The following is a 15,107-nucleotide window of genomic DNA, read 5'->3' on the forward strand; positions in this document are numbered from 1 at the left end:
GAGCTGATGCGGTGGCCCACGGACCACACTTTGAGGGGCGAGGACTTTGGCCCAGCGCCAAGCCGCCTCTGCAGACACAGGTGTCCCTCCCACGCAGTCTGATAGACCATGCAAAGGAGATGGCTGTCTTCATCCTAATCTGGACCAAGAGGTCCTTACCCCGCTCCCTGGAGCCCCCCAGCCTTGCTCTACACACCTCCACAAGTTACACTCAATAGTGGGGCATCCTGGAGAAAACTGTACCGAGCCAGAAACTAGCCCTCCAGGTGGGAGGCCTGCAGTGGGTGCGGGGAGCTGGCTCCGTGCAGCCCCCTGGGGCTCAGCGGGCTCCCGGGAGACCTGTAGCCTCCTGGTTTGAGGCAAGAGCTGGTCCAAGGCCTCAGGGACTTGGTCCCGTCCGGTCCAGCTCTCCAAGCCTGCGCCAGTCCCTCGGGGCGCCAAGCGGATGCAGCCGCAGCTCAGGCTCCGCAGGATCGACGTTGAAGAAGCTGACCGCGGTAGTGGCCCCGGCAGGCGGCGGGGGGTCCCGGGTGGCCTCTCCAGGCAGCAGCAGCTGGGCCGTGAGTTGCAGGCCTGAGGAGCCCCCCGAGCCCGGGTCCGAGTCCGAGTCCGAGTCCAAGTTCGGCAGCAGGGGCAGTGGCAGCACGTGCTGCAGGCTCAGGCCCGGCCGTGGGCCGCTGTGAGAGGTACGGAGGGAGGGCGAGGCAAGGCTGGGCTGGTGCTCCCGGGGGCGGTGGGGACACGGCAGGAACCTGCCCAGGGCCCGCTTGAAGTCCCGCATGAAGAGCGGGTAGATGATGGGGTTCATGGTGCTGTTGCAGTAACCCAGCCATGTGAGGACATCAAAGAGCCCCGGGGAGATGCAGTCGCACACGGCCTGGAGGGATGGGGCACATCATGTCTGGTCGTGGAGTAGGGACGCAGGCCACCCCCACCCAGCATGGATGGGACAGACACATAAACACATGGAGAGGCAGCCCGCCCTCCTCCCTCCCTGGGTCTGGGCAGGGGTGGGGCTCAGGGCCTCCCCAACAAGGCGTGGACTTACCTGTCCCTGTGGTAGCATTACCTGGGCTATGTTGGCCACAAAGAAGGGCAGCCAGGTCACAAAGAACAGGCCCAGCAGGATGCCCAGCGTCAGGCTGGCCTTCAAGGCCTTCCTGCTGTGCTTGGTGGCTAGACGCCTGCTGTCAGCTGACTCCACCCCGGGGCATGGGGTCCTGGGCACCTGCAGAAAGGAAAGCCACGTGATTTAGTGAACAGTGAACCCCAGTCTGACCCTATTCCCAGCCACAGACTGAGACTTACTCCTAATTCTAGACTGAGCCCTAGTACCTGTATTAAACTGAGCCCTGACCCTTGAATGAGCTCCAATTGTAGTCCTAGACTGAGGCCTGACCCTGACTCCCGACTGAACCTTGACCTTGGCTTCAGACTGAGCCCTGACATCAGCAATAAGCTAAGCCCTACTCATGGCCCTGAACCCCGGATGCCTACCATAGGTTGAGCCCTATGTAAAGAAGATCTCAAACTGAGCCTCAACCCTGGACCAGACTGAGCCCTGATTCCAGAAATAGACGGAGCCTTGGTCTTGGCCCTGCACCGAGCTATGACCCTGACCCAGCACTTCACAAGGAGCTCTAGGAAGTACAGTGAGATTTCCTAGGTGCTGGGGCTCCTGGTCATGTGTGTTGGCCAGTGTCAAATGTTGTCCTTCGCAAGGCGTGTGGGTCTTCTGAACTGTTGGATTTGTGTTTGGGGCAGGGTTGTCCTGCACTGCACTTTGGCACTACAAGAATTAGCTGCAGTTGAACAGTACTTGACAAAAGAGGACAGTTGCTGTCCAGGGCTTGGCAATCTCTTTGCCTATGGATTCTCTTCATATCTTGGAGTGATGGTTTTGTCTGCACCACTACTCTCATACTCCACAAAGCGTGCATTTTTGAAAATATGTGCCCAAAACAAATGTGTACGATTAAATCTGTATAAATTACTAGGGATGCGAGCAACCTTGGCATTTTACACACAGATTTCACTGTGGACTGACAGACGTCTCCATTCCCACACGTGGACTCCGTGAGCGGGAACTAGGGGAGAGGAGGGGGAAAAAACTAGGAGCTGCTCCATGGGGAACACAGCATGAGGGGTTAGAATGTGACTTTACAAATGGGAGCGCAGGCGTCCCAAAACATTAAAAAGGCTCTCTGATCCCAGATGACCCATTAGCCCAGAGGTTCTCTTAATTTTTTCAACTTTGTGAGTCCATTGAGACGCTAATGAAATCTACAAAACCACTCCTCAGAAAACAAAAAGCTTACAAAATTTTATAAATACACACACACACAGAGAAAAAAGTTCCCTCATGTCCAGAGGGTTCAGAGACCACTGTGAAGTCCATCCATGAAACCCCTAGGGGTCCATGAAAGCTGGAATGTGAAGCCCCCCTCTGAACCATGTATTGTAATCAATTTGGATTCTCATATATCAGCTTTCCACAAGGCAAGATCCACCTATATTGACAATTTTTAAGTAAATACTGGTATGCAGAGGTGCGCACAATTTATTGAATTATGAAGGGGTATGTGGGCTGCCTGGGAATGTACCTGGCCTTTGAAAGCCAGGGATTTCCCCCCAACATTTCCTAAACTGCATGAGAGCCCAGCTTAGCTCTTGAGAAAACCAAAGATAGCTTGGGGATGGGAAGATGAAAGAGAAGGAGGCAGGAAGGGAACCAGATTCCCAGGCAACCTTCACAGATGAAAATGGGGTGGAGGAGGCAAAGCCAAGTTGTGTCAGCCCTGCGAGCACCAAAGCCGAACCCCCTACCCCATTCCCCTCCCAGCCCTTTTTCTCTCCCCGCCTCCCCAGGGTAGCCAGGCTTGGTTACTGTCCATGGTGCTGAAAACCCAGCTGCATACCGACAATATCTTTCTATAGGCTCTGGAATGGCAGTGGGCAGGAGAGGGGAGACAGGCACACTGCAACTCCCACCCTTCGATGTGTTTCTCCAAGTGAAATCTGGTTAGACAAATATCAAAGACACCCAGAGCAGCCTAAAAGAGGCCCTTGATTTCTCCCCTCTGTCTTGGTGGGGCAGCATTGTGCAGAGGCCAGAGCTTGTTTTAAGACAAGTGATCTGGCTTCAAATCATTCCTCTACCACTTACTCGCCCTGTGATCTTGACAGTCTCTGTTTCCACATCTGTAAAATGGGAGAAAATACTCACCTTACGGAGTTGCTTTGAACCTGTGGATATACATGCATGCACAGTGCCCGACATAGAGTAAGTGTAAACACATAGCAGCCCTGATGTCGACTCAGCAATATGAGTATGAGGTTGGGGGAGTTTGTAGCACCCTCAGGAGCCCCGTTTTTCTGCCAGCAGCTTGAGCTTTCCAAAGCAGCACAGATGTCAGGACAAATGCTCTGACCCACTATGCTATAGCAAGGAAGAAAAAGAGGATCTGCTTTTCTCTCTCCTTCTCATTTTCTCTTCTCCAGAGTGAACTCTATATGGCTCCCGTGGCCCAACCTGTTCAACCTGGAGGGAGGGGCTCCTGCTTCCCCAAAAGAATCTCCTAGGATCTGCCGGGACTTTGAACTGCTGCCACCAGTGGGGACAGACATATGGGGAAGAGGGAGACACCGTCTCCAGAAAGCCCTAGCCACACGGGTACCCCCTGGCCCCTGAAGACCTGGGGAGGGGGCAAAAGACAGCTGTGATCTTGCTAGAGCTCTAGGGCACTAGGGTACCAAGGCACTCAGGGAGACATTTTGGGGCAGTCATCAGGGGAGGGTGATCCAGAGGAGCTAACCATGATCTGAGAGTCCCTCTCTAGTCTTCCTAGGAATAAACTTGTATTTCTCTTTCTCCTCTTCTCCCCAAAGAGTTGACCCAAGAACACAAGCAAGAGGGAAGAGAGAAGGAATTGAGGCTCAGAGATGGTGGCGGAACCTTCCCAAGGTCACATTGTGCCAGTACAAAGCCTCAAACGAAAGCACCAGTGACCCCAAATGATCATGTCCACTTACTGAGCACTTACTATGTATCAGCAGTTGATGTTCATTCTGCCACTGAGTCTTTATGGGAGGAAGGTATTATAATCTCCATCTTGCAGATGAGGTTCAGAGAGGCAAAATAACTTTCCAGGAGTCACACAGCAGACAAGTGCTGAGTTAGGGAATCAAAGTCATCTCTGGCTCCAGAAACTGCACTTCACCAGGCTGTTTCCATTTTGGAGGATGGCACCCCCAAGTAAAACCCCACCACTGTCACTGAGAGGCCCCCATGGAGCAGAAGCCAATGGCAACCGCCAGGCCACACTCTGGGTTCTGGCTGATGCCAGCCTCACCCTTCCCACTTCTCTCTGCCCTGTGGCCACCTCATGGCCCCATGGCACGTTCTGTTGTTTGCATGTCCCTTATACATGTCTGTGGCATTTGTCACTGTCAGAGGGCAGCTACTGGAGGACAATTTGGCAGCGCCCTTCCAGGAGGCAAGTCCGCTTACAGGTCCTTATGTCCACAAAAACCCGTACCTGTGTCTCTACACTTGGCTTGGACAAGAATGTGTATGTACCACAGCACCATTCGTGATAGGAAAAAAATTGGAAACAGCCCAAAAGTCCATCAGAAGGAGAGTGGTTAAATAAACCCCGGTCCATCACCACTATAGAATGCAACACAGATGTTTAAAAGAATGAATTGATCAAATGGAAGGATCTCCACGACACATTATCAAGTGATAACGGCAAGTTGTACAAACAAGAGATACAGCATGATTCCCTTTGTTTAAAAAAATACACAAAGCAAAGCACTAAGTTTCTTTAGGTACATAAACAAATATGGAAACACACAGAAAAAGAACCGGAAAGACATTGAGAGACCTAAGAGTGGGAGGTGATTGGATGGGGTCAGAGGGTCTTTTATTTTATCGTTATTGATGAATTTTCATTTTAAAGTGTACTTACGTTTTCCCTCGTGTAATTTCAAATTTGTACGATCACCTAATCATAGTGTGAGGTAGGGTAGACCCTGGAGCCAGACTGCCTGGTTTAAATCATGGCTCTGTTACTAACTAGCTGAGTGACCTTAAGCAAGGTACTTTACCTCTCTGTGCCTCAGCTTTCTCACCTGTAAAATGGCAATTACAATGGCATCCACCTCGTAGGACTGTAGTAAGGATTAAATAAGATAATAGAAAGTTACTTGAACAGTGCCTGGCACATAGTAAGTACCGTGTGATCGTTAGTGATCCTTGTTGTTGTTTATTGTTATTTGTGTTCACCTCAGCTCCTTCATAATGGTGATGAGGCTGCTGATGGCGGCGAGGCTGATTTTTCCCCCTAGAAAGTCTCAAAGGGGTGAGCTCCCCAGAACCGTGCATTTTTACCATCAAGAGGAAAGGAGAGGAATTAACGTTTGTCAGGCACCTACTATGTGCCAGGTTTATATATATCATCTCACTGATTCTTCAAACAGCCTCAAATGATAAATAGCATTACCCCTGAGACAGAGGGAGGTGAGTGACTCATGCAAAGTCATCCAGCTGCGACGGGAAAGAGGCAGGATTTGAACCCGTGCTCAGCCAGACGCACAAGCTCCTGTGCCCTGCCCCAGCTGCACCGGGCAACCTCGTTCTGAGCAGCAGCCAAGGCTGTCATGCTCGGCTCTGCTCCTCTGCCAGCCTCTCCCACTCAGCCCCCTCCTCCCCCTCCAAGATATTTCTGTGATCACAGCCTCCTCTGAGGAGGAGGAAGCAGAGATGGAAGGGAAGCTGGATCACTAGGACAGAATGATGCATATAGCTGGGTGATGGAGGCTGAAAAAGCTGGGGGAGGAGAACAAGGAGGAGAAATTGAGGGAGAGAAGGAAGATATGGGGTGCAGAAGGAAGGAAGAGAGGGGTGAGCTGGAACGGAGGGAGGGGGGATAGAGAAGGGGCAAAGATGAGGTGGAGAGGAAGAGGATAGGGAAAGGGTCTTGACCACAGAGACACAGGAATCCTGGCAGAGAGAGAAAGAGACTAAGACGCAGGAACTCCCAGCTGAGCCTCCTGCTGCCGTTTCCCATCAGGCTGAGCACCGACACTGGTCCCTCTGGAATCCCCCAAGGATGCGTACCATCCCCACATGGGCACCCACCTTTCACACACACACACACACACACTCCTGCCCTGGCGGCATCCCACTCTGGCACCACCACCGCCTCTCACACCCCTCCCTCCAACCCCAGCCCATATGCCCCGCCTGACCTCTAAGCAGAGCTCTTTCTCACAGCCCCTGGGGCTGGGAAGACCTGACCGAAACCGCTGAGCCAAGCCAGTGGCTTTTTAAAAGGCCATTCACATCAATAGGCAGATGTGGTGGATAGAGGCATAGAAAGATGCTCCAGCCAGCTCAGCTCCCTTGTCCGAAACCCCAGAGGAGCCAGGACTTCAGGGACCGGTGCCCAGCCCCCTTCCCTCTGTGGGGAAGCTAGAGGCTGGATCGGAGAAGGAGCTAAGGGTTCGGTGGGGCTGGGAAGAGGAGGAAAGGGGCCTAACACACCCCCAAGTTCTGTTCATTCTCATCAGTTCCTTTAGGTCCAGGCACTGAGAGCGCCTCCATCCCCAGGCTGGATGCTGCCGGACTCTGGGGCAGGCCAGCTTGGGTGAGGGAAGTGGGTCACAATCCAGGAGGCCGGAGTAGAGGCAGCATCCCAGAAGCAAATTCCCCAAATGTAGGCAATTCTCCAGGAAGCAAGGAAAATTGCCCTGCAGAAGGCTTGCTTAGGATCTGAGTGGGTTTGGAAGCAAGGGCAATGGTAGAGTCTGACACTGTCTCATTCAAATAAAGAGAAGAGGCTTTCCAGAAAGTAGGAAGAATTTGCACAAACACATTTCTGGCTTGAGAGGCTGCGGGTCATTCTGCCAGCTAAAGGACCCATGAAGACTCCTCCCAGACTTTGGTTTCGTGACTTCCTTGCTTCAGTTTGCAAACGTATGCACAGGGAGTCATAGATCCTGAATGTTTACTGGCGGAGGCACCCTTCTTATAAGCTCCAGAGCCCTCATCATGATAGGGTTTCGTGATCAGTGTCTCTCTCTCCAGCTAGAAAGTAGATTCCAACAGGGCAGGATCTTCTCAGACCCTCTCATCCCTGCAACCACAGCACAAGGGAGGTACTCAGGAAATTAGGACTGGACGGGATCTGGACAAGTATGGCCGTTACTACTCTTGACGAAGTGATTAGGGAAGACAGCCAAGCAGAGGCCAGAAGAAAGTGATGGAAGTTAGGGGGAGAAGCAGGCGTAGATGTGAGGAGACGGCACTTCAGGCAGAGGGAGCAGCAGGTGCAAAGGTCCTGAGGCAGAAGTGTGCTTGGTATGCTCAAGGAATAACAAGGGGGCCAGGGGAGCTGAAAGAGAAGGAGTGTGGAGGGTGGTGGAAGGAAAGGAGGCCAGAGAAGGAGCAGAGGAATGACATAACAGGGCCTGCTTTTTTTTTTCTTTTCTTTTCTTTTGGCCATGCCTCACAGCTTGCGGTGAAAGTGCCAAGTCCTAACCACTGGACAGCCAGGGAATTCCCAGGACCTGCATTTTAAAGGGATCGCTGTGGCTGCTGTGTAAGATCAAAAGGGAGCAAGGATGGGCTCAGGAAGCCAGTGGGTGATCACTGCAATAACCCAGGCATCAGAAGCCCAGGGGGCCAAGGGAGGCAACCGAGACATGAGAAGTGTTTTGAAAGCAGAAAGCACGCTGGGTGTGCAGTGTGAGAAAAAGAGAGGCATCCAGGCTGCCTCCAAGGTTCCTGGCCTGAGCAACTCATATCAGTTAGTCGATATGAGGAAGACAAGGGAGGGACTATGTCGGGAGCCTGGAAAATCCGGAGTTCTGTTGCGGGCAGTGCTAAGTAAGTGGCCCAGGCTGGAAGTCATCAGTGTGTAGGTGGTACTTCTGGTCATGGCACAAGACCAGCTCACTGAACGAATGTGGGAAAAGAGCAAGGAGGTCAGAGGACTGAGGCCGGGGGATGCCTCGGATGGTGGTGGAGCCAGAGGACCCAGTAGAGGAGACTGAGAAGGCGCAGCCGGTGGCGTGGAGGGTCTCACGCCGGGTGGCGTCCCTGAGGTCAATGTTTTAAGAGCATGTCACTGCCCACAGGCAGCACAACGCTCAGATCCAGGCGTTGGCATCAGCCAGACCTGAGCTTGAACCTCACTAACCAGCTGTGCAACCCTGGCCAAGTCACCTCCCCTCGGTTTCCCCAGATGTCAAACAGGGATGATGATTACTTGCCCCGTCGGGTGTTCGGGGGATTCCCTTAGCTCAGCGCCCGGCAGGTAGAGAGCGCTCAAAGGCTGTGGGGCTGCAGCTGTTAGCACTTGGAGGACACCTGCCCAGGTGCTGAGGCCACGGTCTGAGGTACAATCCTGGCCAGTTAGCTTCATGGAAAGAAAATCTATGCATCACAGACACTGCTGGAACCGAGAATCCAGACCAAGGCCGGCCAAATTCTCACCTCCTTAGTCACTGGGGCAGAGCTCCCCAGAGTGTGAGAACTGGAGATACCCCTGGGTGGTAAATGGACACCCCATAAAATAACTGAGTCACAGAGTGGGAACACAGGCCTTTACAGTTCCCTCCCAGCTCTTCTGGTTACGTCAAGAGAAAGTCTCGTGTCAACGGTACTGTGTCTTTAACATCCCTCTAACATCTAACGAAGAGAAAGCAGGCCTCAGGCTCGGCATCTCCAGCCATCCAGGCTGGACTTTAGTAACACTGCTGGTGCTTCTGCAGCCTCAATGAGGTTGTGTTTGTGATCACCTTCTATTTATGGCAAGGATACTGACTGTCCATCTCCGGAAGAGAAAAGAAGTTTTCTTTCTAAATAAGTTCATGGAAGTAAAAAGATAAATGAGATGACTCCAAGGAAATGCTAAGTACATACGGCTGCAGAGGCTTGAGGAGTGTGTGAGGGTGGGTGGAGGGGTAGCAAGGCAGATACCACAAGGCAGTTCTCAAACGCCTGAAGTCTGGGAAACGCTCCTTTACAAGAACCCAGGGAGAGAGGATGGAGGGCCCAGGGCAGCTGCCCTACCGCTGCAGAACCAAGTCAGGGTCACAGCCACCTGCTGAGACTCAAGAACGTTCTCCAGTGAGTACAGACGGGGGAAGGAGCAGGGCCGCAGCCAGGACCTCCTGTCCACCCAAGACCCTGTCCTCCTACTTGACGGGCCTCACCGCTGGGATGACACGGGTAAGCCGCTCTGGGGTGACACGGGTAAGCCGCTCTGGGGTGCGGGGCGCTGCCGACCAGGGTGTTAGCCTCTCAGCCCCCATCTATCCGGTGACCCCCCCCCAAGGTACCTCCCATCCTGCAGGCACCTCCTCCACCTGAGGCTACCCCAAGATGACGCTGGAGAGCCCATCTGGGATCTTCTTGGGGGCCTGTGACTTAATTCTCTAGGGCTCAGGCCTGGTCAGTCTAAAGTCCCATCCCTTGGCATGAACAATAGGACTCGGGCACCGTGTGACCCACTCCACCCTAGGCACCGCAGACCTTGAGCAAAGAGCACCGACCCCATTCACAGGTAATCAGTGAGCGCCTACGACACACAGTGGAGATGAAACCCCACTCAGATACACCCAGCCCTCGTGGGAGCCTACACTCCAGTGGGGGAGACAGACAACGAACAAATCAACAAATAAACTGGGGATCGGGATCCAGAATAAAAGGGTGGGGGCGGGCAGGGAGGTCTGCAGACAGTGTGGTCAGGGAGGGCCTCTGGGAAGGGGTGACCTGTGAGCTGAAGAAGAGTCTCAGTCAGGCAAGGGCGGCCCCAGGGGAAGAACATCCCAGGCAGAAGGCACAGCCAGTGCAAAGACCTGGGCACAGAATCAGCCTGGGGCCTACTAGGAGTGTCAGAAGGGCCACAGGACTGCTGCAGAGAAAGGGGTGGGGAGGGGAAGAGGTGCAGCTGGAGACGTTGTCAGGACCGGATCCCGAGGCCAGATCCTGACACAGGTCTCCCCTTTATCTTGAGAGCAATGGGGAGCCACTGAAGGGTTTGTAGCAAAAGGGAGTGAGGTGATCACGCTTCTGTTTTTGTTTGTGCAGAAAATGGATAGGAGTGGGTCTGGCGTGGAGGCAGGGAGAGCCAGCAGGAGACTATCAAAGGCTCCCAGGTAAGAAGCAATGGTGGCTTGGATCAGGAAGGTGGCATTGGAGATGACACATGTTTAGAGGCAGCACCAACAGGCCTTGCAAATGAATCCCATGAGCATGAGGGAGAGAAATTATTCCTAAGTTTCTGGCGTGCGATGCCATGATGGTGCCATTTGCCACGATGGGGACGACGGGGGGACGAGCAGGTGGGGAGAGCTGGGACCCCCTGAATTCCCTGTTGCACATGTTACCTTCGAGAAGACTGCCCCACATCCTGGAGCGTCCTGTGGACAGGTGGACACTGAGTCTGGAGTTCAGGAGAAAGGTGGGACTGGGAAGGACCAGTTGGAGGTCGTCAGCAATTGTATATTACAGGGCGGGTGCCTAGCGCGCGCCCAAGGGCTGCTCATTCTTCTCCATCCCACGAGCCCGGGTCTCCCTGCGCGCCCCGGGTACCTGCAGCGTCTCCGAGGCCTGGACGGCCATGCCGGTGGTGAGGGAGGCCACCTGCACGGCCTGCTTGCGGGCGGCCAGCAGGATCCTGCAGTAGGTGAAGCAGATGGCGCCCGAGGGCAGGAAGAAGGTGAGGCCCGACGCCACCAGGACGAAGGGCAGGCTGGCCAGCAGGCGGCACTGGCCCGGGGCGGGCGCCCGCGCGCGGCCCAACTCATGCCAGCCCAGCAGCAGGGGCAGGAAGGAGGCGAGCGCGGCCAGGCTCCAGGCGCTCAGGACCAGCGCCAGAGCGCGCGGGGGCGTCATGCGCAGCTTGTAGCGCAGCGGCGAGAGGATGAGCAGGTAGCGGTCCAGGCTGATCAGGCAGAGGTTGAAGATGGAGGCGCTGCAGCACATCACGTCGAAGGCGGCCCAGAGCAGGCAGAGGCCCCGCGCCAGCACCCAGCGCCCGTACAACGCATTCAGCATGGCCGGCGGCATCACCACCAGCCCCACCATCAGGTCCGACGTGAAGAGCGACACCAGGAAGAAGTTGGACGTGTTGCGCAGCGTGGGCTGCGTGCAGATAAGCGCGATGAGCAGCGAGTTGGCCGCCGCCGTCAGCGTGATGACCACACACAGCGCGGCCGCCACCCAGCCGCTGCCCCCCGGCTCCGATGGCGGCCCCGACTCCCAGTCCGGGGTGCTGTTGTTGGCGGGGCCCTGCTCTGGGACCATGAGGGCGGAGGGCGAGGACGTGAGGCCCGAAAGGGGTCCGGGGGACGAGGTAGGGTGGGCGGGAAGACGGGGAGAGGGAACTGCAGGAGCAGAGGCTGGGTGGGCGTAGCCGGTGAGAACAGACACCCCCCGGCGCCGCAGGCGGGAAGGTATGAGTGGGGCTCTGGGTCAAGGGGCAGCAACCCGAGAAGGAGGGAGAGGGGGTCTTTGGGCGTCCTCGGGTGTGACGGAGGGACACCTGGAGCAAACCGGTAAGAAGTCTGGGGGGGTGCACCTGATGAGGAGAGTCCTCCAGAAGGAGCGGGCCGAAAGGCAGGAGGTCCGGGACGGTGACTCTGGGCGTTTGGCCGTGGGGGAGCAGAGCCCCTAGAGGGGGCGGGCGGTAAGATGGGTCGAGGGCCGGGACCCGGGGAGGTGGGAGCCCAGGGCGAACGGGCGCTATCCAGGCCGCCCCGCGGCAGGTGGGCGTAGCGGGGCTGCGCCAAGTGGGGAGCCGCGGTGCTGGGGGTCGCAGGGTGGGGGGGTCCAAGGGCCAGAGCAAAGCCCCCGGCGGGGAAGGCAGGTCTCCGAGCCAGCGCAGAGGCACCCCGGGCTCGGGCGGACGCGGTCCCCGCGGCGAGAGGGAGGACTCCGGGCCGGCCCGCGGGGAGAGAAGGAGCAGCGGACGCGCCTCCGCCCCTCCCCCACCCCCGGCCGCGGGTCGCGGGCCGCGCTCCCTCCCGCGCTCGGCACCTGGGGCGCTGAGCGCTGCCCCGCCGCCGGCGACTGCGGCAGGAGCCGCGGGGCCAGGGGGGGAAGAAGCGGCCGCGGGTCGCCGGCCGCGCTCCCTCCCGCGCTCGGCACCTGGGGCGCTGAGCGCTGCCCCGCCGCCGGCGACTGCGGCAGGAGCCGCGGGGCCAGGAGAGGAAGAAGCGGCCGCGGGCCGGGCAGGCGCCCGGGGACCGGGAGACTCCGCGAGGGGCCGGCGCGCACGGAAGAGCGGTGGCTGCTTCCAGGAGCGCGCGGTCCCCGCGCCGCGGAGCCTGCGCCCAGCCCCGCGGTGGGCGGGGAGAGCCGAGCCCGGGACTCGCAGGCGGGCGGGGTTCCTGGTACCCCCAGGCCTGCAGAGGGATGATCCGAGCGCTCCGGCTGCCTTCCAGCTCTAGCAGCCTCCACCCCCCGCATGCCCCTCCCCACCCACACGGGGCGCAGGAGGAACTCAGAGGAGGGGGCTGTGGCCCGCCTTCACCCAGGACTGCTCCCCATTGCGGGGCTGCCTACCCGCTACCAGGGGGAGCCCGTTGGAAGGTATTGGGCAGATCGCTTGACATATATGTACACGTATATAATACTACACATACGTACATATACATTGTATATAATATGCCATAGCCTATATAATACTTCCTTCAAACCTTTAAACAGACGGCTACCTCCTCTTTACAGTCCTTCCGAGCAGAAGCCATCCTGCCCCCTGACAGCTCCAGGTACTAAGGGTGAAGACCCCCAGGTGTTGGCACTCCCAGTCTACCCGAGAGTGGGAACAGGTTGGGGAATCCCCTGGCCAGGTGGGGTGGAGTCACTGCAGGTAGAGGGGCGGGGCGGGGCACACCCTGTGCAACGCTGCTGTGGTTTCCACCCACCCCCAACCAGAACTAAGAAGGGTCTCTCCCTGACATGTCACAGTTTGATATCGTGGATTCAACAAACATTTATACTGAGCACCTACGAGGTGTCAGGCACGGTTTTGCCCAATCTGGACACAACAGTAACCAAAACAAAGATCCAACTTCATTGAATTTACAGTCTGTTGGAAGGAGACATACAATAATAAGCATAATAAACGTTTAAAGTAGTCACAGAGTGATAATTGCTATAGAAAAAAAGGAAATGGAGAGGAATGTAAAGGGAATCTAGGGTAGAACAGGGTCTTTTCCCCTCCACAGAAGCAGGAAAATAATACCTCCCATGTTTAAGGTTCTTGCTGTGTTCCAGGAAATTTATTATACTATTCCTACCAATACAATAATGCTAAGAGGTAGGTGTTAAACTGGGGCTCAGAGAGGCCAAGGGCCTCACTCAAGGTCACCAGCAGCTAGTGATCAAGTGGAACTGAAACTCGGGTCTGCCCAATGATGCCCAAGGCAGAGAATCTTCAAGACCCTGCACACCCCCATGCTCCCCCCAAGCCACTATTTGGCACCCGGCATCCCAGCCTTGCCTGCAGATGGGTCTATGCAGCAGGAGGAGGACTGTTCTCCCTCCCAAAGCCACCTGCACCAGTGTGACAATTTCTGTCGTGCCTCAAGGAACAGGATACCAAGCACTGGGCAGAGAACCAGAAAGTCCAGACTTGGGATCCCAGCTCCACTGCTAACCAGCTCTGTGGACCTAGGGTTGGCGACTCCATCTCCTTGGGCCACTGTTTTCTCCTCTGCAATAATTAGCAGAACAATACAGCACCCACTTACAGGGTTGTTGGTGTCACCTGTAAATTTTCCAGTGCTGTGTCAATGCTGGCTATTGGCCTCAATGTTCCCATCTGTACAACGGGAATGCATTCAGCTCTTCAGTAACTCCTTCAGCCCAGGGATTTTTTTTTTTTTTTTTTTTTTTTTTTTTTTTTTTTTTTTTTTGGTGGTTCGCGGGCCTTTCCTGGTACGCGGGCCTCTCACTGCTGTGGCCTCTCCCATTGCGGAGCACAGGCTCCCGGACGCGCAGGCTCAGCGGCCATGGCTCACGGGCCCAGCCGCTCCGTGGCATGTGGGATTCTCCCGGACCGGGGCACGAACCCGTGTCCCCTGCATCGGCAGGCGGACTCTCAACCACTGCGCCACCAGGGAAGCCCCCAGCCCAGGGATTTTTGATGTGAGCAACAGCAAAACTGAGAAGTGCTGTGTGGAACACACTTTGGAGCCCAGTGACCTGGGTTCATAATCCTGATTCTGCTACTTGCTCTGTGACCTTGGCAAAGCCTCTTCATTTCTCTGCTGCTATGAAACTGGGGTAGTGGAGATATACATGGGATGAGTATTTAAACCATTTTGTGCAGAGGAGGTGGCTGATAAATTTTAGCTTTGTGAAAATTAAAAGTATATAGTGAAATAGAATATTAGTCCCTCTGCTTTAGCTCTTTCAGTTTGATTCCTTTATTTAAAACACAAAAAACTAGGGGGAGGGAGAGGGATGGACTGGGAGTTTGGGGTTGGTAGATGCAAACTATTACATTTAGAATGGATAAACAACAAGGCCCTAATGTATAGCACAGGGAACTATATTCAATATCCTGTGATAAACCATAATGGAAAAGAATATAAAAAAGAATGTATATACGTGTATAACTGAATCACTTTGCTGTACAGAAGAGATTGGCACAGCATTGTAAATCAACTACACTTCAATAATAAAATAGAATAGAATAGAATAATTTTTTTAAATCTAGGAAATCCCCTGGTGGTCCAGTGGTTAGGACTTGGCACTTTCACTTCTGGGGCTGGGTTCGATCCCTGGTCAGGGATCCAAGATCCCAGCAAGCCTCGCGTCGTGGCCAAAAAAAACTAAAGAAAACATGACCAAAAATGATAGCATTTGTTGATTCTTTTTGATAGATTAACAGATGCTTCTTATATTATGAGCTGTGCTTTGCTATAATCAGCACCAAACACTCCCATTTACCACTGCAACTAAAAGAATAAAACACCTAGGAATAAATCAGACACAAAAGACCCCAAATAGCCAAAGCGGTCTTGAGGGAAAAAAACAGAGCTGGAGGAATCAGGCTCCCGGACTTCAGACTATACTACAAAGCTAC

General features: G+C 54.9%; 1 protein-coding gene across 1 annotated transcript; it reads right to left on the reverse strand.

The window, feature by feature from the left end:
- Window positions 1-379: 379 nt before the first annotated feature.
- HTR6 (5-hydroxytryptamine receptor 6) lies at window positions 380-11,317 on the reverse strand. The gene is made up of 3 exons (XM_007104613.1): window positions 10,604-11,317; window positions 1,070-1,228; window positions 380-877 (listed from the first exon to the last, which is right to left on the reverse strand). Exons 1-3 carry the CDS (start codon window positions 11,315-11,317, stop codon window positions 380-382), a joined length of 1,371 nt encoding a protein of 456 aa, XP_007104675.1.
- Window positions 11,318-15,107: the final 3,790 nt, after the last annotated feature.

Source organism: Physeter macrocephalus, chromosome 3 (genome assembly GCF_002837175.3).
Source record: "Physeter macrocephalus isolate SW-GA chromosome 3, ASM283717v5, whole genome shotgun sequence".
NCBI lineage: Eukaryota > Metazoa > Chordata > Mammalia > Artiodactyla > Physeteridae > Physeter > Physeter macrocephalus.

Excerpts from the sequence above, each read along its gene's own strand:
- HTR6 (XM_007104613.1), bottom strand. The coding sequence starts at position 11,317 with ATGGTCCCAGAGCAGGGCCCCGCCAACAACAGCACCCCGGACTGGGAG. Across the intron at positions 1,229-10,603 it reads AGGCCTCGGAGACGCTGCAG|GTGCCCAGGACCCCATGCCC; the intron begins GTACCCGGGGCG and ends TCCTTTCTGCAG. Across the intron at positions 878-1,069 it reads TTGTGGCCAACATAGCCCAG|GCCGTGTGCGACTGCATCTC; the intron begins GTAATGCTACCA and ends CCATCCCTCCAG.